The following is a 23,779-nucleotide window of genomic DNA, read 5'->3' as shown; positions in this document are numbered from 1 at the left end:
TAAAGTTTAAGATCTACATCTTAAATTTCAACTACGGATTAATAAACCTTACATTATTTACTTAAAGTTTAAATCTTAAATTTCAAATTGTAAACTTTAAACCTTCAAAATTTTAAGTTTAAAATTTCAAAATTTAAATAATAATTTCAAAAACTAACAACAAGCCATAAATCCTACCCGATCTTAATTTTTTAATACCTAATTTCAAATTCTCTACCTTTATTTTTAAATTTTAATTTTAATTTTCAAACTCTAAACTAAACTAAGGTTATGTTTCCTAATTAATGTACCTGAAAACTACATAAATATCCATACGAAAGAAAAAAATTTACCTTTTCATTGATGTCACCGACAACGTGAGTAACGCCGTTGAGTCGGTACAAGTGCCCTTTATCCATTATGATTCCACTTGAAGAGATTGCTCCGAGAAACTCAAACTAAACTCAACTTTTTCTCTCTACCTTCTCACTATTTTCTCTCTCTATCTCACTTTCAAAATCTTCAAATGAATAATCCGCTACAACCTCAAGCGAATTTTATTGTTACGCCAACTTTGAAGAAACCGTTACAGGGTGCCACGGTTTCTTTAGAACCAATTAACCCATAAACCACAATTTTTATGCACTTGCACCATTTCAATGTAAATCGCGATAGGGTATTGTGGTTTACATATAGTTGAGAAAGTTGCATTTGTGTCTGATGCTTTGAAAAATTATAATCTGGTAACGTTTTTCTCCAAAAATTTTAAATAAGTAAATTGCCTTGCAATTAACCTGTATACTAAAATTAACTATTAAAATTAATTATTAGTATAAAATATACGTTAGAATATAAAATACACATTAAAAATGAGTTAAACAATATATTATATACATATTACATATAGTAGTTTTGATAAATAATTTTAATCAAGTGTAAATTAAGAATTTTGTATTTTATGAAAAAAAAAATTTCGTTAATTAATTATTTGCCTTGCAATGGATTGATAACATTATCGGGGTATCTACTCTATCTATGGTAGAGAGTCAGCTGTTAAACGTTGACTTTGTATGCTACTGAAGCTGAACTGCAGAGGATCTCTCCTCAATCGCAACATACCCTTCGATCTCTCTCTCCCTCTCTCAGTTTTAGAAAGAATATGGCTGAAGCTTTAGTAGCAGGATCATTTCTATCTGCTTCCGTGCAGACTTTATTGGAGACAATAACCTCAGTGCAGTTCCAAGACTTCTTCAGGAAGACATGGAATCTGAATGAATCAATCTTGGATGAGTTGGAAACTACGTTGCTGACTCTTCAGGCTGTCCTCAATGATGCAGAACAGAAGCAGATTACCAACCCTTCAGTCAAAGAATGGCTTCAGAGGCTAAAAGATGCAGTGCATGAAGCAGAGGACTTGTTAGATGAAGTCAACACTGTGGCATTAAGGCACAATTTGGAGGATCAGCATCCACATCAATCTGTTGCCGGCAAGGTAAGGAGATTTCTTTGTTCTGGTTTTCGGTTTCACATGGATATGAACTCAAACTTAGAGGCCTTGTGCCGAAGACTTCGACTATTTGCTGCACAGAAAAATGGCCTTGGCTTGCAACTTGTTAGCATGAGGGTGTTGGTTAGAGCACCAACAAGTTCTGTGGCAAATGAGTTGGGTGTAGTTGGTAGAGATGGTGATAAGGAAAAATTGATGAGTTTTCTGTTAACAAATGATGCAAACGGCAACAATAACAGAATAGGGGTGATTACAATTTTTGGCATGGCTGGTGTTGGCAAAACCACCCTTGCACAGCTTTTGTACAATGATCCTAGAGTTGAAGAGAATTTTGATCTGAAAGCATGGACATCTGTTTCTCAAGTATTTGATGCTACTGTGGTAACAAAAGCCCTTCTGGAGTCCCTGGCTTGTAGGCATTTTGAAGGCGATAATCTAGATTTCCTTCAAATTGAATTGAGGCAAATGGTTAAGGGGAAAAAGTTCTTGTTTGTGTTGGATGATCTTTGGAATAATAAATATGTCGAGTGGGATCACTTGCGAGCGCCTTTTAGTGAGGGAAAACAAGGGAGTAGGATCATCATCACAACTCGCCAAAGAGATGTTGCTAAAATGACACACACATTCCCAATTTACCATTTAGAACCATTGTCCCATGAAGATTGTTGGTCACTGCTGTCCAAGCATTCATTCGAAAACACTGATTCTAGAAGACAACCCAGGTTGGAAGTGATTGGCAGAAAAATTGCAGACAAGTGTGGTGGCTTACCTATAGCTGCAAAGACATTAGGAGGCATTTTGAGGTCCAAAGTGGATGAGAATGAATGGACCAATATTTTAAATAGTAACATTTGGGAGCTACTAAACGATGATATTCTACCTGCTCTTTGGTTAAGCTATATCTATCTCCCGGCCTGTTTAAAAAGATGTTTTGCTTATTGTTCAATTTTCCCAAAAGGGTATCCTTTGAATAAGAAACACGTAGTACTACTTTGGATGGCAGAGGGTTTGCTCCAACAAGGCCAGGAGAAATCAATGGAAGAAATGGGTAATCAATATTTTGATGAGCTATTGTCAAGATCAATAATCCAACAAGAGGGAGAGTGTTATGTAAATATATATATAGCATGATCTAATCAATGACTTGGCCACAGTTGTGTCAGGAAAGAGTTGTAACAGGTTTGAGGGCTCTGAAATAACAGAAAGCGTCCGGCACTTTTCCTATTCCAGAGGTAAGTATGACTCTTCGACCAAGTTTGAAAGTTGTTATAGAGCAAAATGCTTGAGGACATTCCTCCCAATGCCATTGACCGATGATCCAACTTTATGGTGGTACTGGAAGCATTACCTGACCAAAAGGATCACACATGATTTCCTGCTCAGACAAAGACGCCTGCGAGTGCTATCGTTGGCGAACTATGATAACATCAATGAACTGCCTAATTCAATAGGTAATTTGGTACACTTGAGGTTCTTGGACCTCTCTTTTACCCCAATCAAAAGGCTGTCTAGTGCAATATTTAAGCTTTACAATCTTCAAACATTGAGATTGTTGTACTGTCAGAACCTCAGTGAATTGCCTGCAGACATAGGAAACTTGGTTAAGTTGCGTCATCTCGACATCACTGGCACGAAGTTGAAGATGTCAAGACAGATAACAACCTTACAACACCTCCAAACCCTGAGTACTTTTGTTGTTGACAAACAATGTGATGGACTAAAGCTTAAAGATATGCGATGCTTCCCGAAACTGCAGGGAAAACTATCAATCATGGAACTGTGCAATGTGGATCAAACAATAGATGCACTTGAAGCAAACTTGAAGAACAAAGAGTTCATAGAGGAGTTGGTGTTAGATTGGAGCAAGCAAGCTGATCAAGGTTTAGGAACTGAAACTGAGGTCCTTGAGCATCTGCAGCCATCAAGAAACATAAAGAAGTTCATCATAGAATCCTACAATGGAACCAAATTCCCAAGTTGGTTTGCAAATTCTTCATTTTCGAATATTGTGTTCTTGTCTATTAGTGGCTGCAACTATTGCTTATTTCTCCCACCACTTGGACAACTGCCTTCTCTCAAGGAACTTTATGTTACAAGGATGAAAACGATAAAGATTATTGGTCCTGAGTTTTATGGTACTTCTAGTTCTTCCTCTCCTTTTCAACCATTTCCATCCCTTGAGATCTTATCATTTGAGGAAATGCTAGACTGGGAGGAATGGCAGGTGTTCAGTATAGAAGGCTTAGAGTTCCCTTTTCCATCTCTTAAGCATCTACGTTTGTACAATTGTCCTAAGCTGAAGGGTCATTTACCGCGCCATCTTCCTTCTAGTTTGACTGATGTTAACATATCATACTGTGATCAATTGGAAGCATCTACTCTACATTGGATTGCATCAACTAAAAGCTTGACTATCATTGATGGGGGTCAACATCTTTTGCCAATCCTTGAGACAGATTCGCAGTGCTCGCTGTCCTACATGAAGATCGAAAGGAGTGATAGGCTGACATCTCTTCCCAGAATGGTTCTTAGCAGCCATTGTCTCAGTGACTTGTATCTTACCAAAGTTTCATCTTTTACCTCTTTCCCAATCGAAAGCATGCCGTCTTTGCGAACACTAATGCTATCAGAATGCAAGAATTTGGAATTCCTACCTGATGAAGCCTGTAGGAATTACAGTTCACTTGAGAATTTGATGATTTGGGATAGTTGTCACTCTCTCAGTTGCTTTCCATTTGGATCTCTCCCTGTACTCAAATATCTTCATATTTGGGGCTGCCCCAATCTCATATCAATTTCTTTGTCAAGTGTTGACAGTTATGCACAAAATTTGTCAAATCTTCAAATATTGAGAATAAGCAACTGTCCTAATCTGGAATCATTTCCTCAAGGTGGATTGTCCACTCCCAACCTAATGGAATTCAAGGTCATTAATTGTGGAAAGCTAAACTCACTACCGGAACGGATGAACATTCTCTATGCTCTTCAAGATTTAGATATCTCTAATGTTCCACAACTTGTGTCATTTCCTCAAGGTGGTTTGCCGCCGAAGCTACGATCCGTGTTCATAGGCTTTTGCAAAAGTCTATCACCTGTGGCTATAGCTGAGTATGGTTTCCAGTGGCTCAGTTCTCTTTTGAAGCTTGGAATTGGAGGTGATGATCTTGTTCAATCATTCCTGGAAGAAAATTCAAATGCATTTCAGCATCTCACCATTCTTCAAGAGCTTCACATCCTAAGGTGTTCAAAGATTGAGTCCTTGCCTGAAGACAGGTTACCTTCCTCTCTTTTATTATTGAGGATTCAGGATTGTCCCCTTCTAGAAGCAAGGTACAATAATAGGAGAAAGACACATTTCTCTAAGATTTCTCACATACCTACCATAAGAATAAATGAAGATGTTATAATATAAGATGTCAAATGGAAAGGAAGAAAAGGTTACTGAAAAGTAGAAAGGTAAGGGCTTCAATTCACTTCAATAATATGACAAGTGTTCATTATTCTTTATCTGTTAATGCCTCTGTTACTTTGTTCCATGTTCAAAGAGACTAAGTATTAGAATTGTATGTTCTTGTTGTTTGGAAAATCGCTTACTCACAGAATCAGGCAATGGTCTCGTATAAAGGAGTTTCAACTAAGTTTCATCTAATGGTACAACAATTTTAGATCAATGGGTACCAGATTGAAGGGCACGGATTTGGTAAGCCGGCCTCTTTTGAGCACCAAAATGACAAAAGCTTATTTGGCTTATTGGTGCGCATTTTGAATAGGAAGCCATTAAATATAATTTGATATATAATTGATTATTTAATATCTTTTTGGCTTTTTGCAGCTTTTGTGTGAGTGGGTTACTTTAAAAATATTTTTTTTATGGTTATTGTTGTTATATCAGAAATATAAGTGGGTTTATATCAAAAAATTAAGAATATGTAAGATTAAATTAATTAGAGTTAAACATTTTCTATTATATTAAGTGCCACCTTCAACTCCTTCAACAGCGAAGCCAAACCGTCTATTCCTTAATGCTTCCTTAACACTCTCCAACATCTCATTCGCGGCAAGAACTATTCTCACAAACCTTTAACAGCCTCACTCATCTCCTAATCTCTGCCACAACCTCGCACCTCGGCATCAACCATCTAGTCGGAGATGAGCTTAAGGACTCCAGCGTGGTTGTCGGAGAAAAGCTGGGACCGGAAAACGACGCTATTGGCGAGTATACACGCGCCACTGCAGTAGGAGTTCTTGCCAGATGTGGAGGAGGGAGCGTGTCGGAGAAGACGGTGCCAAAACAGCCATGGGAGGGCGCCAGAGAAGACGGTGTCGAAGCCGCCATGGCCGAATGGAGAGGAGAAGTAGTTGGTGGCGCGACAAAAAAGTGAGTAGGAGAGGTGGTGGAGAGGTTTGTTGTCGTCGTCGGCAGTGAAGATAATAGAAGAGGTGGTGTGCTTACGACGGCGAGGAAGAGAACGAGGAAGAAGAGAGAAGTGGCGGTGACAATGATAAGAGGGAGAAGAATACTGTGGTAGTGGTGGTGAGGGAGGGAGATTTGGTATTAGTTTTTGGAAGTTCAACATGAAAAGTAAGAGTGGAAGAAGTCGAAAGACATGGATGACCGACGAGGAGGTTCTAAGTTAATGATGGAAGGGACACCGTGATTAAAGTGAATAAAATAAAAAGAAAAAAGATAAAAAAATATATGAAAACATCCCCCTCTTAAAAAACGAATCTGAGAAGCAAATGGAATGGTCCACGGTGAAGACTCTGGTGTGGCCACCGATGTAATGGAGCTCGCCTTCGGTAGCACGTGGGAGGATCTTGCTGCTGTAGTTGCAGAGGAGCTTAATCGTACGGCCGGGACTCGTTTCCATAGCTTGCTACTCAGTTAGTTGGGAAACAGAAGAAGTTTAGAAGATTCTAGAAACAGAAAACTGAAGAATAAGAGAGGCAGAGGAAAGGTTTGAGTTGTTGTTGGCGGTGGAGATAATAGAAGGGACAGCTTGCCATGGCGGAGGAAGGAGAGGAAGAGAACCAGGAGGATGAGGGAGCAGCGGTAATAATAATTAATGGTCCAACTAATTTTAACAATTAAACTAAATATATTCATTTAAAAAATTAGTAAATAATTCCTCTATTTTTTAAGTAATTGCAAAAAAGACTCCACTAAAATGAATATTTTTATTTTGGCCTTTCCTGACTGATCGGTGCGCCAAACAGATTTTTGATGTTTCGGTGCACTATGATAAGCTGTGTACCGAATCCGTTGCCCAGATTGAAATTAAATATGACAAAAGTTTATTCATGAACCAGTTTTTGATTTGGTTGATTTGTGTAAATTTTTTTTTCTTGGCTTAATTAAGTGATTTGCCCATTATATAGTATATAAATTTAAAAGTTCTATATTATTTAGAGATTAATCAAATAATATATAAATTACGACTAATATTACGTGTATATTAAAATCAGTCACAAAAAAATCAGTTATTAAAATCAGCTATTAGTATAAAATACTTGAAATACAAATACACATTAAAAATAAATTAAACCACACATATTTTTATATAAATAAATTGGTAGCTAATTTTAGTGTATAAATAGTATTTTTGTATAAATTAATATTAAATTTAAAAATTTGTTTGTATAAAATATTTATTTGACGATTAATTATAATTATATTTAGAATTTTGTGAAGTTAGAAATTTTCTCAAATGTTAATTTACGTGTGTTTTCTATGTGTTCTTATATGATAGAAAATTTTGTTATATATTTTATCATGTAATATAATCAAATTCTAAGCAAATATGAATATCTCTCATCAACAAATCACACTAATAGAGAAACAAACTATTTATTTATTTAGAGAAGAGTGCGGTATGATGTAATTTTGAGGGTTTTTTAAGTTGAGGAAGACTGATTGAGAATGAAAACACAAAAATAATAGAAAAAATGTTATCGAACATATTTAAGTAGAGTAAATAGTATATATTTTTGAATATTTGTAACTGAAAATCGTTATTATTACAGTTTTAAAATATATGTTAATTACATTTAGCAGTTATTTTTTAGTTTAATTGAGTAATAATATGTATTAAATTTAATTGGTTATAGGGATTAAAGTTTTGTTGGGTCTATTTAGTGTCATACCAAAATTAATTTAAATTTTATAACTGTTAATGATAAATGACATATCATTTTTATGTACAACTTTAATTATTTTTTATCCATTTTTTATACCGTAAAATTGTGAAATTGTCATCTATATAAAATTATTGACATGGTACACCTACAAGAAGCAGTATGGCATAGCTCATCTATTTATTTACTTTCAGCATATAAAAGTTTATATAAAACCTATTATAAAATAAGCTTATGTTTTGTGATTATGCCACGTTATTAATTTTGCATAGATGATAATTTTACAATTTTATAATATAACAAATAAATAAATTTTTATATAATACTATATTTTAATCTTCCTAATCAATTAAATTTAATACCTATCATTGCTCAATTATATTAAAAAATAATAGTTAAATGCAATTAATGTCTACATTAAGACTATAATAATTTTCAATTAAATATTTAAAGTATATATTAATTGGTCTACTTAAAAAAATATTTTTAACGACTCTCTCTTGCTATTATTATTCTATTTCATAATCTTTCAAATGAATTGTCTAATAAGCAGTAAGCACATTCAGCTTTAAGTATACATTCTAATATACCATGACTAATAAATTTATTTATAATTTTATGCTATATTTTTTATATTTTTAATCTTAACTAATCTTTCCTAACTCTTCTTTAATTATTTTTCTAGAATTGATATGTTAAAATATATCAACAAAATTATATTATATAAAGATATAAAAAAATGCACAAATCAAAAAAGAAAAATGCCAAGTTCACAAGATTTTGTTATTGTATATTTTCCTTTTTTTTGAATAATTATATTGAATTATGTATAAATTGCAAATATTTTTTACAAACAAACTTTCAAATTTAATATCATTAATTTATATATTATCTAATTAATTCTCAAATAATATAACACCTTTAAATGTATACTATATAGTATAATTAATTTAGCTCTCCATATAATATGCAAGTCTTAGTCTAATTCTATAATAAGTTAGTGTCAATTTTTATGATATAAATAGATACTAACTCAGGAAATGAGACTTCATTTTCGATCATGTGTGAATTCTTTTATTTGATAAAATTTTTTGTATGCACTATTCCTCCGCGAAGTTTTTCAATAAGCTTAGATGTATTTCTTCTTTGTTCCAACACGGTTGACAAAATAACTTTAAATTGCGACAAGAATTACACTCTGGAAATTTGAAACCAGCCATTAACTTCTACAATTAGACCAAGATACAAACCAAAAGCGGAAATAGACTTCTCCCACAGTAAAGGAAGCCGCGAAAACATGAAGGGTAGAAAAATGCAAACAACTATACTTCAAACCAGGATAAGTATTTAACGAACAGTTTTTCTGTTTTAGGCAACTCCGGTACATAAATAATTTGATGCATCCGGAACTTAGTAGAGAAATGTTACTGTAAAGCTTCCACATAAGGATAAGATGGAAGCTTTCTTTTCTTATAATTATTCATTCGTTCATGATGGAAATCAACTACTCTTCCTTTCCCTTTTTGTCGTTGTCAGCTTTCAGAAACCGTGAAAACCAATATGCAGAAGACTTTGGATGCCTAGTGAGGCCATTCTTATAATCGACATAGACCAATCCAAAGCGTTTGGTATACCCTTGAGCCCATTCAAAGTTGTCTAGCAATGACCATGCAAAGTATCCTCTAACATCTACTCCATCCCTGTGCATTCAAATGATGATAGGCAGTAAAATAATGTCAGTTTAACTAGTCATTCTTCAAGTGATTCTTCCTTAGTTCATAAGGGGATAAGTATGCATTTTGCTGCCAAAGTTTACAGTTAATTTCAATTTTACACTATTTTTTTCAAAAAAGAAAATATTCTAGTTTTAATTTCTAAATGTTTCAATTTTATTCTTTGGCAATCAATAGTTGGTCAAAATTTTATTTCTAGTTATATATTTTTCCCCTATTTTCCTCATAATCCAAAACCTCGTTCCCTCTGCTTTTTCTCTCCTGCTCTGCTGCCTACCAAAACCACCTAGGGGTGGCAAACAGGGGAAGCCTTCCCCACCAAAAGCCTGCCATCTGGCGGGCTGGCTCACCCCGCTCCGCCTAGTGAAATGGTCCTGAATTCCTCCCTTGCAAAGTTTTTTTTTATATATATAAACTATTAAATATTAATCAATATATATAATTTCACAATCATTTCAATAAATTTATAATTTATAAAAACATAAAAAAATTATAATTTTTAAATCCACAAATATTAAAGTCTTTATAATTATAAATATTAATAAACATAATCATAAACTTAATTTTTTGAAACAAAATAATAAAACCAATATTGTCCAAAGCAAAACAAACATTGTCTAAAACATATAATTAGACATCTTCAAGTTTATAATCAATCAAACATAAAACATAATCCTATAACTTAGAACATCTTCAATTATTATCTTCATCCTCTTGTAAATTAATACCATCACAAAAATTTGTAAAAAAACGGCCTTAACACAAAAAATGCCTAGGCCCGCAGAGGAAGTCCGCCCCGTCCCGCCAAAGCCCACAGATTAGGCGGTGTGAGTTAGGCGGGATTTTAAGTTTGGTTATTTTAAATTTGCAGCCCAGCCCGCCTTTTTTGGCGGGTTACGCGGGCTGATACGGCGGGTTTCGGCACGTTTGCCACAAACCCTCCTTTATCCTCTGTCTTGCCAACAGGTGACAATGCCCCAAAGGACTTGACGACACTGCAGAGGGAGGTGCTCAAGAGGTTCAGATCAGTCACAAGGAGGAGGAAGAGGAAGCTCAAATGGAAGATTGATGAGTTCAACAAGGCCATGACACAAGGCAGAGGACCATTAGGGAGGGGACATGTTGAGACCACTGTGAGGGTTTACTTATCCCCTTTCACAATATCACTATGGTTATAATGGTAATTGAGAGAGAGAGGGTTGCATGTCTTTGATCATTTGCTTCCATAGAAAGGGGATGAGTAGGGTGGTGCTGAGGTTCAAGGGTGTGGACAGGGTGGAACCTAGGCAAGGACCAAAGTGTCCACCATGACTTTGTGTGAGATAAGGTTTATTGCCCTAGTCACATTAACCTGCCAATTGTCACTAATCATGGGATCAAAGTGTCTATCAGCCTCAATCACATTGTTACAGGATTGATTTGCTGGTTTACTCTAGAATTAGAGCAAACACTATACGAGACAATTGGGTTCCTAAAGTTGCAAACATGCTTCATTTTAATATCTCAAATATCAAAATCAACTATTTAGTCCTAAAGTTACATTTCATAGGTCATATCTTTGTCCAATCAATCGTCAACTGTCATTGTTTTGCTAATGTGTTATGTTAAGTGACTCGACAACATGCCATGTGGCATGGTTTATCATCATCTATTCATACCACATGGCAAAACAGTAATGGCTGACTAATTGTTCATCTACAGAACATAAGTTCAAGGAATAAATTTTGAGATTTCGGTCACTAAAATGAAGCACATTTACAATTTCAGGAATTGAATTGATGCGTTATCCAAAACTTTACAGATACCAGAAACAACTATTTCTAGAATTTGAATGTTTCACACGAATAAGGAATAATGATACCAACTAGGGGCTAAAGGCATAAATATGCAAAACTAATGTCAAATCATACATGCTATCATATCCCTAGAGAAAAGTTAGGAAGAACAAAATCAGAAATCAAAGGAAATGACATTCCAAGATCAAGTAAAATAAGAACATATGCTATCAACCATCATATATATTAAAGAGATTTGTTAGGAACCCACATTATTAGAGTGCAGTATGAAGGGAAACTAACAAGATAGAGTGACGGTTGGGAAAGAATGCATATTTGTAAACCTACTATGGAGTTAGCAAGAGGAGTGACCACATTCATTAAGTGGGAAACAAAAAGTATGCCTAGATGTCAAGTTTCTCAACACTTAGCAAGGCTACTAGTACATTTCTCTCTGTTTCATTAACACACGCAAGAAGAGATCTTTGCCATGCAAGTATTCATCAATTCCTAGATAAATGGTAGCATCAAACTACCAGATAGCTTGGTAATTGATGAAAAGAACAGGATTAACTCATACAGATGGTATATGCACATAAAAAAATAGTGAGTGAACTTGCTTTATAGCGTCAGCAACTGCGGCAATGTACTCATACAGATGGTATATGCACATAGAAAGGTGGTCATACTTACTTTATAGCCGCAGCAACTGCGGCAATGTATTCTTTGAAATAGCGAACTCTTAGTTTGTCATCTAGCATCTCATGCAGTGGCAATTTATCATCATCTTCATCATCCATACCTGCCATGGAAGTCCAGCTTAAGAAATGAAGAACCATTATATATATATACACATACAAATACATCTATTGCAGCTTAAATGCGGAAAACAGTGAAAAGTATTGCAGCTGAAGGTGGAAACTGGCCTATATACACAATAGACCACTACCTTCAGTGATGTTGTATAAAGCTAATTCAAACTAGCGGACTATCAAGTATCAACTATCCAATTACCTTTGATTAATTTTTCATTCATTCCTAAAAGTGAAACTAGAATTATATTTGGTTATATTTTGAGTACAGCATTTTCCATAGCCTTTGAGCTAAACTTGTTAAACTAGAACCCATAATCCCATATGATTAAACTCATGATAATCTAAACTGTCAATATCCTATGGCCGTTAATGCTTTTCCGGCATTGTAAGTGCCATTATACAGCCAAGTAATCCACAAAGGGATATATGGCGTATACAACTTAACGCCTTTCGCGTAATTTTTCCCCTCATTTTTATCTTGAGTGTTGTTTCTTCTATTCGTTTTGTAGCCAATTTTATGAAGGAAAAAAAAAAAGAAGTTGCATACCATTCTCCGTTATATAAATTGGTGTAGCATATTTTTGTGATACATAATTGAGAACCTTGCGAAGACCCCAAGGAACAACATAAAGCCACTCTGATGCTGCCTGTGTATACACACAACATAAAACTCCATCCGGTTATGTGTATAAATATTCATGAAGCACACACAGAAATGTGCAACCATACACACAAATCAACACACACACAGATGATACACACCTTCTCACCAATGACCTTGCCACCTTCCCATTCCACTGTTGACAACAAACAGAGCTCAATCAGCTAGGATGGTTAATTATGATAGATAAAAATGATACAAGGTTCTGAACTTCTAATTACTACCGATTCTCTCCATCTCCTGTGCCCCGTAGTAACGACTTTCTTCATTGGAGTCTGTTGCATAAGTGATAAACCTTGTTGTATAGTGATTTAAACCAATAAAGTCCATAGAATTCAGAAGCAACTTCTTGTCTTCTTCTGAGAATTTCGGAAGCTGGTCTCCAAGTCGTTCACGCATAGCTTTAGGATACTCACCATAATATAGTGGATCCAGGTACCTGGGTTGAAAATATATATTAGCATGATTATGCAGCACACATCAAGATCATAACTTAGACGTGCAGAACCTATACAAACCTCCAACTCTAATTTGCCTAAGTTAGTTCATTTATAAATTTTATTTCACTTTCAAGTTCCCATAAAAGTCATTTCTAAAGATCAAATGACACTAATGTCAATTTAAGCAAAGTTACACCGCTCATAACTTTTTATACATGTATATTTTTATCGATCAAATCAATGAATCATAATAACATATAATGAAGATCATCTATACCAAGTTTCACTGAAATCAGATATCAATCAATATGAAATTGAAAAATCCTTTGTTTATGTATAGTTGAACAAATATGTTAATTTTCAACTATATAACAAGTACAGATAATGATTTTTGGATTGACATAAAATTTTGTAGAGATTATCTATCATATAAGCTTCTAATCCGATGGTTGGTTTTTTAAAAAATTACACAAACAAAAAGTTATTCAACAGTATAACATTTACTAAATTGACTTTGGTGTCATTTACTTAGAGAATTAAAGAACCATATCTTTGTGTAGATTGTGAGTCTAAAGAAAGAATCTTTTAAGCTCCTATCCAAATAATAATATGGAATGGACGCAAGGGGAGTCACCAGCCAATCTGAAAATCCAGGCGCCTTGCAGCAGCAGATTTGTCTTCAATCTTATCAGAATTAGCCTCTGCCCATTCACAGTCTACAACCAGGCCAATTTGTCCACCTTGTATATCCTAGAAAGACAACTGACCACCTTTAGTAAATTGTTAAATAAAATTCAGAGATGATTAAAAAATAAGAACGATTAAAATTTAAAAATGATATTTTGCAATACGGATTAATTAATGCCATCTCCACCAGAAACCAAGTTTAAGGAAATAGCAAATCTAATGATAATATTGAAAACTTGCTTTTCTTTTTTCTACTAGGGGAGGGGTGGGGGGAGCATATGCTTAGACCATATGAACAAAATGAAAGCAACCCAATTTAAAGATTAAAGTTTGGCATAAAAGTAACTATGCTTTACACCTTGTACTTGCTTCGGTATATGGAGACTGCTGCCGCATGAGCCAAGATTTGATGATGTGCTGCCAAATATGGCTCAACTAGTGAATTCTCACTTCTCCCAGGTGCAAAGATTCCCATATCATACCCATTCACCGAAGTTTGAAGGGGCTCATTAATAGTAATCCAGTTCTTCACTCTATCACCAAAATTTGCAAAGCAAGTATCTGCATAGAGTGCAAAATATTCTCTGGCATATGCCAGAAAGGGAAACATAAGATTTAAAAATATAGAATATTGATAAAGAAATCTCAAGAGGATGTTTAAAATATTTCTCAATAAGGGTACCAAGGACTAATTTGTGAAACTGGTACTAAGGCCAAATAAAGAGATTTAAAAAGGTGAGCCAACACGAAAAATTGGCAGCCGGTGCTTCCTAAAGAAGCTGGTGTCAATAGATGACGATGATGACAATAACATCAAAGTCTTTTCCCACTAGGTGGAATGGGTTAACGATGTTTATTGCGTTTTACCATGTATCATTCATATATGCAGTGAGATCTTTCAAACATAGTTTTCTCTTGACCACCTTATTCATTATCCTTTTAGATCTTCCTCTACCTCTCACTACCTGTCTATATTCTATCTAAGCCACCCTTTTAACCAAATGCTTTGTCAGTCTTCTCCCCACATGTCCAAACCACCTAAGACGCGACTCCACCATATTTTCAACAATAAATGCTACTCCAATTTACTCTCTAATATCATCTTTCCTTATTTTGTTCATACATATATGACCACTCATTCATATAAACATCCTCATCTTGACCACACTAAACTTGTGCTCATACTCACCCTTTGCCACCCATCACTCCATTCCATATGACACAGCGGGTCTAATGGCAATGTGATAAGATTTACCTTTACGTTCTCCGAAACATGTGTTTTTTGTCTCAATCTCTGTTCTATTACCCTGTTCCATAACTTTATGGTATGACTCGTGAGCTTGATTCCTTTATAGTTTTTACAATTTTGCATGTCCCCTTATTCTTAAAGATAGGGACCAAGATGTTCTTTCTCATTGGTTTAGCATCTTCTTAGACCTTAAAATCTCAAAGGAGTACCCTAGTTGTGTGGTCAAGCACTCTCTCTAGGGACAATTTTTCAATTAGTGAAAAATTTCCGATCAACTCTCCTTTAAAAGAAATCGATTTGAGAGCTTGTTGCCTCACTAAGATGTTCATCTTGCTTCTTAAAGCAAATGTTTGCTATAAGAAAATTGAAAGTTGAAGAGAAGTCTAAGATAGTTTATCCTCTAGGTTATTAACCCCAAATCATCATAACTATCCACTTCCTTTCCGACATGTTTGTTTAATTTAAATCTCTGCCCAAGAAAATCTTATCTCCTAATGGTATGCCCTAGATTAAACTTTCTAGATCCTCCCAAAATTGTCTTATAATGTTCTTCCATACCTACTTGGGGTGCATAGACGCCAATCACATAAAAGGCCTCTCTTTCCATCCCAAGTTTTATTGAGATGAATCTATCACCCACCCTTTTAACATTTATCACATCCTTCACCTTATTTGTATACCAAAGCTTAAATCAGAGGAAGTATCCAACTAATTTGCCTTCACCCCCACCCAATTCGTTTCTTATAGAGACATAATGTAAGGCAGCATTTTGTATGCGTTTTCATTTTTTGTTTTTATTTTCAGTGTTTTCTGTTTTCAAAATTGTGAAGGAAAAAAAAAAAAAAACTGGAACTAAAAACAAAAAAAATAAGATTTTATTGTTTTCATCTTTCCAACTTTCTCTTCACAAACTCACGAAAATAGAAAACACTGAAAATGAAAATTAAAACTGACAACACAAACCAAACACTTTGTGCCTTATGATGGTATCTACCAACTCCATAGATTTTCCTGTAAGTAAGTGTGCTATATTCCATATCCCAAACCGCAACTTGTTGCATCTTTAACCTTATCTCATTTACCTTTACCTTTGTGATCTAGCTTATTTACTCTTGTTTGTTCATGAAAACGTGGGAAACTTGGCTCATTTTGCACTACACCTGAGCACCAGTGCAATAGCCCCTGCTTATTTGACATTATACTCGAGTCATACAATGCGTTACTTCTAGCAACAACCTAACTTTAGCGCAATATTGTATTTGGTTCATGTCATAAAGATTCGACAAAGTTTTTGTTGGCTGTCGTGAGCCTAACACGTCCCTCCTCCTTTATCCGAACTTGGACCAACCATGTAACATAGACAGCATTTTTATCACTAGCCAAGGCCACCAAAATAAAGCTACAAAAAATCTCGAGACATAATTGAAGCAAGCATTTAGAAAAATAGATAACAACAATACCACTACCAAAGCCTTATCCCACTAGGTAGAGCTAACAACATTGATCAAACAACACCATTGCTCCCTATACGTATCATGTCTGTAGTGAGATCATTCACACAGAGACCTTGTTTGATCACTTTGTGCACAATCTCTTTAGGTCTTTCTCTACCTCTAACCACTGGTTTATCTTCTATCTAATCCACCCTTCTCTTTGGATGTTTTACCAGCTTTCTCCAGATATGTCCAAACCACCTTAGATGAGATTATACCATTTTTTCAATCGTCATTCCTTATTTTATCTATCTGCATATGACCATTTATCCATCTAAGCGTCCTCATTTCAGTCACCTAAACTTATGTTCATATTCACCTTTTGTTGCCCAACATTTTGTCCCATACAACATAACTAGTTTAATGACACTGATAAAATTTACTCTTAAATTTCAAAGGTACATTTTCACACATATAAAACCCGAAACACTACATTTATAAACACATGATATATAAAATTTTAAAATGGAGGATAAATAGAATCTGTTTAGACAATGACATCTAGTTTAACGTCTCCTCAGAGTATTATCTTTTGCATCAGCCCAGGAGCCTAAATTTGATGGCTATTTGGCAATAGTAATTTTAATGTTTCTATACAGCAAGAACACTGTCTGCAAAAAAGGACTTCAGGTATACCACAAAGTATTTCTATACTATCTAGTTTAATATTTGATAATTTAACAAAATATTTAAAATATCATACTTTCTCGATGGAAATTCTAGAAACATGCAGAACAAATAAGGGTCTGCAGCATCCATTTAACTAAGACTTCGTGTGGTTGTTCTTGCATATATTAGTATCATGGACAAACTAAATTTCCAGTTCTGGCACAAATAAGATCAGATATGTTTCATAAACATAATTCTCTCACAATATGCTCATTATGGGCATCTGACATCCACTGTTTATGTTCTTACTTCTCAAATAGCCACCAAACAAATATGATTACCATAATTAACCTCTTCAGCTCAACATTTTTAATTCAATAGCTTACGGTACTACCTCAACCTTTATTACTCTCAAGCATGTCCAATAAGTGCTTCCTCAGGCTATTGGGAAAGAAACAAAATGTAAAAATGAGAAAACAAATCAACATCGTATAATACTTACATTATTTTTTTATTTAACCATCCTCCCATTGACTCATCAAGATGCAGTGGAAGATCCCAATGGTACAAAGTTACAAATGGCTTAATACCTGTTGGAAAGAGTAACTTAATATAATATTATTGAGGTAAGACTCAAAATGCTAAGGTTGCTCTATATACGCCATACCTTTTTCAAGAAGAGCATTAATAACGTTGTTATAAAAAGTTATCCCTTCATCATTGACTTTGGTTCCTAAGCCATCTACAGCCAAAAAGTAAAATGTGATCATTTAATTAAATCATACGATGTATTGCTGTGATGCAATATAAACATGGATTTCAACTTATGTAAACCAATTCCCATAGTCATCCATATGACACTCAGATTGCAACTTATGACACTCAATATGAGTGATATATTACCTTGATACTCTTCATTAATCATAAACATAAAAAATACAAAAAATAAAATAAAATATGCATTCTTAGTGGCTTTACCTATAGCTAGTGTCTTAATAGGCATGAAACATGACTATCAATCCAACTTTTTTATTTATTGTGTGTAATAATAACAAATGTGAAATTAGTTAAGATGATAGGTATGTTAAACTCTAAAAAATAAACTTTGGGATTCAAGTTTTAGGATAACAAAATATATATTTTATGAATTATATATGATGAAGGGTATTTTCTGAAAAGAAAGTTCTGTACCAAACTTCTTACATATTACCATTATAGTAGAAGTAGAAGTAGATTATATTTGAAGTAATAAGGCATGTAAATCCCTAAAGAATTTTAGGATAGACTTGTAGGTATCTAAGAGAAAAACTGAAAAAGTACCAAATATGTCCTCGAAAAAACTTTAAGATAGACTTATAATTCTATGAGGGTAAAAAATAAATAAAAAAAAAAACCAAGTCCATGAAGAATTGCAGTGTTTTACTTATAAGTCCATGACAAAATGAAATGGAAGATTGATAGAAGGACGAAATGCATCCTACATTGCAATTCTATCATAACTTAGTTCTTTTTTCCCCTCAAGGAACTATAAGTCCATCACTTAAATTTCCTCAAAGACTTACTTGGTACCTTTTTCTTTAGCGACTTATAAGTCTATCACAAAATTATCAGGGATTTAATTGTCCTATTACTCTTGAATTTAAATGCAAAAACAACATCAACAAAACCTTGTCTTTTGGCTACATGGATCAAATGGAACCATTACACTTTGTCGTGAATCATGTCAAAACTTGGCCAATTTAAGCTGAGGTCTCTTCTTATCAACACATTCAAAGTCTTCTTAGGTCTTTGCCCCAAATTATTAGGGTATCACCCATCTGATCTACCCTCCTGACTAGGTGGTCTCGTCTTCTCCCAACATGTCTGTCCAAACTACTTAGGCAAAAATTTTACCATTAAAAGCTTAAAATAAATACTACTCCAACTTTTTCTCTAATAACCTCATTTCTTATTATGTCCATTTGAGTATAGCAATTCATTCACCGAAACATCCTTTTCTTGACCACCCTTTGTCACCCAATAACTAGTCTAATGTCAGTGGAATAAAATTTATCCTTAAGCTTTTAGGGAACATTTTTATCACATATGAAGCCCAAATTACTCTTTCACTTTGATCAAACCGCTTGAATCTTATGGTTTACAACCCAGTTAGATACTTATATCTCGACTTGTGGTGATGTTTATTCCAACATTCACTTCTTCGATTGGGTTCTCTCATTGCTTGTTGAACTTAAACTCAATATCCTCGTCTTATTTTGATTTATGTATAAGTCCACATACCTCCAAACCTCATTTCCACAAATCTAACTTCTCATTTAAATATTTCCTCAATTCACCATAGGAACTACATTATTGGGTAAGAAAAAGAAGGTATCATACGGGGTTCTTAGATATACTCCATAAGCATCTCTAAGACTATTGTGAGAAATGACCCTTAATGTAATTCTGCAACAATATAAAATTCCTCTGTTAAACCATTTGACTCCTTACACTTTTCTTCTCCGAGAACTTCCATAAGACCTTACTTAGGCTTTTCCGAGTCAATGAACTTTGAAGACCATATTTAAATCCCTCTTTTTGCTCTAGTACCTCTCAAGTAGTCTTCTTAACAAGTATAGAGCTCTATAGTAGATCTATCCACATAAAACCAAATTGATTTACCAAAACCCAATTCTCTTGCTCAAGCTCTGTTCTATCACCTTCTCCGAAAATTTCATAGCATGCCTCATGAGCTTAATATCACTAGTATTCTGATAGGCCCATGGATGTAATGATAGAACGGGAATTATGTGCAAGCAAAACTAAAAGCTGATGTAGCAATGGGAGAAAAGAGAGGCTGTGGGTTCATTAGAAGAGATATGTTTTTTTGGGGGAAAAAAATAAAAAGGTAAAGAATGAGCACCTTGTGGAATAACTCAAGAAGGCTTTGAGCTCTTTAAGCATGGAGGTCACAGACTATTAGGAATTGTTCAGTATCACTAAAAAGAGGAGAGAAAAGTGAATGAAGATTAACGTCAGAAAATATTCTACCACTCTCATTTATTTTCCTTCAAATTCAAAATGGTTTCACTCTCAGTTTATGGCATGCACTATATTGGACCACCTATAAACGTGTTATTTTCAAACTTCATGCTTTAGATGTTAAATCCTAAGAATTAGGGTGTGTGTTCCTAAATCAACCAGCCATATGATTTAGGCAGCCTTTAAAACATTTTGGTAATCCTCCCCCCATGTCACCTATCATTTGTAGTAAATGAAATGGAAAATTATTTATTTAAAGATTATTTGCAAGGAAAACTTAAGTAAAAAGACATACCAGGGAAAATACGAGACCAGGAAATTGAAAATCTATAAGCACCAAATCCCAACTTCGCTATAAGATCAATATCTTCCTATTATCATAATTACATTCAAAATGTTAGAAAATCTGTAAGAAAATTAGGAGGAGGACAACTAACAACAAATCACAAACAAAATTACAGATTTTTTTATAACCCATGTTCCATTATGACTCAATATGACATCCCACAAGGAAGTACTTAAATTCAAGAGGAAACTGCTTCAATAAACATTATTGTTGTGGAAAGAAAAGCAGAAGCATACAAATGAAGAGAAATCAGCTAACTATGATTTTGGTCCCTAAAAATGTCACAAGTTCCCATGTAGTCCCTTTTTAATTTATTTATTTTACAAAAATTAATTTACTCTTCAGTAAGTAAAGTTCAGGATTTTTTTTTTTTTCAAAAATGAATACAAATTGATTTTGGATCCTCTAAAATTTGGACTTTCACTTGAGAGGATAAAGTATGATCTTTCACCCTTAAATGTTTTCTCTCTCATATTTTCTTTTGGTCTCACCTATAAAATAAATAGTGAGAGATCACACTTTACCTTCTCAAGTGAAATCCAAAATTTAGAAGATCCAAATCTATACAAATTATATCACTGACCATATACCGATGGTAATGATCAACTGCTACATCACCATTGCTCTTGTCAAGAATTTTTCCTGGCAAAACAACAAAGACAAACCCCGAATAAAGCATCAAGTAGCACCATTTAAGAAAACTTATAATTAAAGATTTTTCCATTTTCCCTACCTTCAGTGTGTGAAAAGGCATCCCATATACTAGGCCCTCTACCACCCTCATTGCAAGCACCTTCAATCTAAAAACAAGTAATAAATGTATAACTGAGAGATAAATAGATTATGTCATCTTTCTTTAAATACAACACTATTTATATGATTATACTTATCATAACAATTTGCCAAAACACTCTGGTCCAGGCTGTTCATATCATATAATTAAATAAATAATGGGATATTTGAACGAATTCCTGGTCCAAGATTTCTTGATTAAAATTTAACAGTGTTTTCTCTTTTTTAATGGTTTACCAGTTCAGCCTTGTAGGTCTTTAGTACAAAAAGAAGGAAGAACTCATAAAGATCCACAGTTTAGAGAAGAACATGAACAATTTCAAATGTCTAGAGAGATACAATATCAGACAATGAGCATAGTTAGTTCAAGCAAAATTGAAATCAACACGTATTATTTTTTATCAATATATAGAGTTAAGTAACTACGTTCTAGAGATTAAATTAATATCACAAATCAGTAACTAAATTGATTCATATAAATCTTTTGAGGGAAACAAAGTCTACAAAATTTGTAAGTGGATCTCTAATTCTCTACAGTTCCAAAACAATATATGACCCTAAATCATAAACAATAAAAAATAATTCAGATTGGAAATAAAACTTCATACTCCCTTCATGAATGCGTTAATAAGTATATATAACGTCACAATTTTCTTCTCAAACAAGGGGTATATTTGCAAAATAATAATGAAAAGTGAGGGTCTAAAGTAAGAAATGGAGGCTATGGAGCATTCAAGGAGATGTTCTTCTCACAATTATGAGCAAACGGAGCATTTAAGTGCCGGATTCAATCTCTTCTCATCATTCGAACTTTTGTACTAATTTCACATCCTTGTAGATCGATTAATTTTTCTTGAATAAAAAAACAAAGTAAACAAACAAACAAACAACAATAATAATAACTTGACAACTAGTACAAGACTCCGATCATTCGCAGTAAAAAAAAAATCAGAAAAGTTCCCAGATCAATATAGATTTGAAGGAAAATCAAAGTGAGGAAACAGTAAAAGAAACAAGGGCAAGAAACTAAGGCAAGAAAAACATGTACATTATGGAAACAAAAACGTGATCAGGTTAGTTAGCGTGGTGCATTGAACCTGATAGGCGGAAGTAGCAACACCGAAAACAAAGTCAGGAGGGAAGTCGCTGCGGGAGACTTGGCGTCCTTTGACGGCGCCGTTCTCATTTCCTCCGTTTTCTCTCAGGAACTCCTCCTCTTTAGCCATCTCAGTTGTAGTGTTTTCCGGTGAAAGCACGTTTTTTGCCACAGCAAAAGTTGCTGACTCGAATCTTGCAACGCTATTATTAGTTTGGTGAAAATATTCGTTGGCTTTGCACCAACATTTATTTATAGGTGAAGTTCTTTCCGGAAGTTGAGATTTGAAATCAACTATCAAGATAAAAATAACTGTAGATGAGTTTTTCCTTTATATTTATATTTATATTTATATAATAAAATAATATATATAATATATATTGGTGTACAAATAGACGGGACGGGAATATGGATTCAGGATTCTACAATTTTAAATTGGTGGCATTTTAACCTCAGCTTTATTTATTATTTATAGACACACAAAAAAAAAATTGTTAATATTTTCTTTACAGCATTAATTTCCCAATTTTTTTTCTTTTCTTCAATAATGAGAGATTTTTTTTTTCTCAACCAGCTCTCTTTCTAACTTCTGCTACTGCTATGCTTGAGCTGGTATAATCTATGTTTGATTTTTTTTAAATAAATCAAAATAATTTATTTCTAAAAAAATCTTTATCTGATAAAATTTAATTTTTTGCTAAGACACAAATGGCCTAAGTCTTAAGCGAAGACGAGTGTTATATTTAAAATATGTCAGCGGATACAATAATTTAAAAATATATTCGTACTTTTTAAAATGTGGTTGTATAAAAATATAATTTTTTATTTTTTTCTTGTACATTATATTTACCTTTTATTCTTCTTTTCATATTATATTTAAATATTTTAATGTAATTTAAATAATAATAATATATTAATAACTTTTATAATATTAAATAAATTAAATTTTAATATAAAATAATTTATTTATTCTTATCTTTTAAAATTTCAATCAATATATATTTCTATCATACTATATTTTATAAAAGTAAAAGATTGATCACTTTTTAAAACTTTTATAAACTAATTTCTCTAACATTGTAAAAGAAACTAACACTAGTCAATGTTGTTATGCTGAGATTTCGAATAAATGATTAATTCTGTCTCTAAGAAAAATTTGTTTTGTAAATTGGTCCTTAAAAGATTTTTTTAATTAATTTTGTCTTTCAAACATTTTAAGTTAGTCACATTAATCTTTTTATCATTTCCGTTATCGATTGCATCAAATTTTGTCAATGTAACACATTAAGTGACCACTACAAAAAAATATTAAATATCATCAGATTTACTGTCGAATTTAGCAAGGAAATTTATCGGCGATTTAGCAGTCGATTTTTCGACGGTTACGAGTAAAAATTCGTCCCTCGAATAAGTTACTGTCAGATTTAAAATTCCGTACCTA

The 23,779-nt window shown here is 33.7% G+C and overlaps 1 protein-coding gene and 1 pseudogene across 1 annotated transcript; one reads left to right on the top strand and one right to left on the bottom strand.

The window, feature by feature from the left end:
* Positions 1-1,043: 1,043 nt before the first annotated feature.
* LOC107462840 (putative disease resistance RPP13-like protein 1) lies at positions 1,044-5,202 on the top strand (annotated as a pseudogene).
* A 3,579-nt stretch (positions 5,203-8,781) lies between these two features.
* LOC107462803 (beta-glucosidase 42) lies at positions 8,782-22,621 on the bottom strand. Its single transcript, XM_016081469.3, has 13 exons — positions 22,340-22,621; positions 21,184-21,250; positions 21,034-21,092; positions 20,400-20,475; positions 17,751-17,825; positions 17,586-17,673; positions 14,091-14,316; positions 13,680-13,795; positions 12,830-13,044; positions 12,707-12,741; positions 12,492-12,591; positions 11,823-11,931; positions 8,782-9,321 (listed from the first exon to the last, which is right to left on the bottom strand). Exons 1-13 carry the CDS (start codon positions 22,466-22,468, stop codon positions 9,126-9,128), a joined length of 1,491 nt encoding a protein of 496 aa, XP_015936955.1. The 5' UTR covers positions 22,469-22,621; the 3' UTR covers positions 8,782-9,125.
* Between the last annotated feature and the right edge of the window lie 1,158 nt (positions 22,622-23,779).

Source organism: Arachis duranensis, chromosome 8 (assembly GCF_000817695.3).
Source record: "Arachis duranensis cultivar V14167 chromosome 8, aradu.V14167.gnm2.J7QH, whole genome shotgun sequence".
NCBI classification, from domain to species: Eukaryota; Viridiplantae; Streptophyta; class Magnoliopsida; order Fabales; family Fabaceae; genus Arachis; species Arachis duranensis.
Note: the sequence above shows the minus strand (reverse complement) of the source record. Positions and strands in the feature narration are given on the sequence as shown.

Coding starts and splice junctions, on each gene's coding strand:
- LOC107462803 (XM_016081469.3), bottom strand. CDS start 22,468: ATGGCTAAAGAGGAGGAGTTCCTGAGAGAAAACGGAGGAAATGAGAAC. Junction 21,093..21,183: donor TGCCTTTTCACACACTGAAG/GTAGGGAAAATG, acceptor TTGTTTTGCCAG/GAAAAATTCTTGACAAGAGC. Junction 20,476..21,033: donor ATCATTACCATCGGTATATG/GTCAGTGATATA, acceptor TTATGATAATAG/GAAGATATTGATCTTATAGC.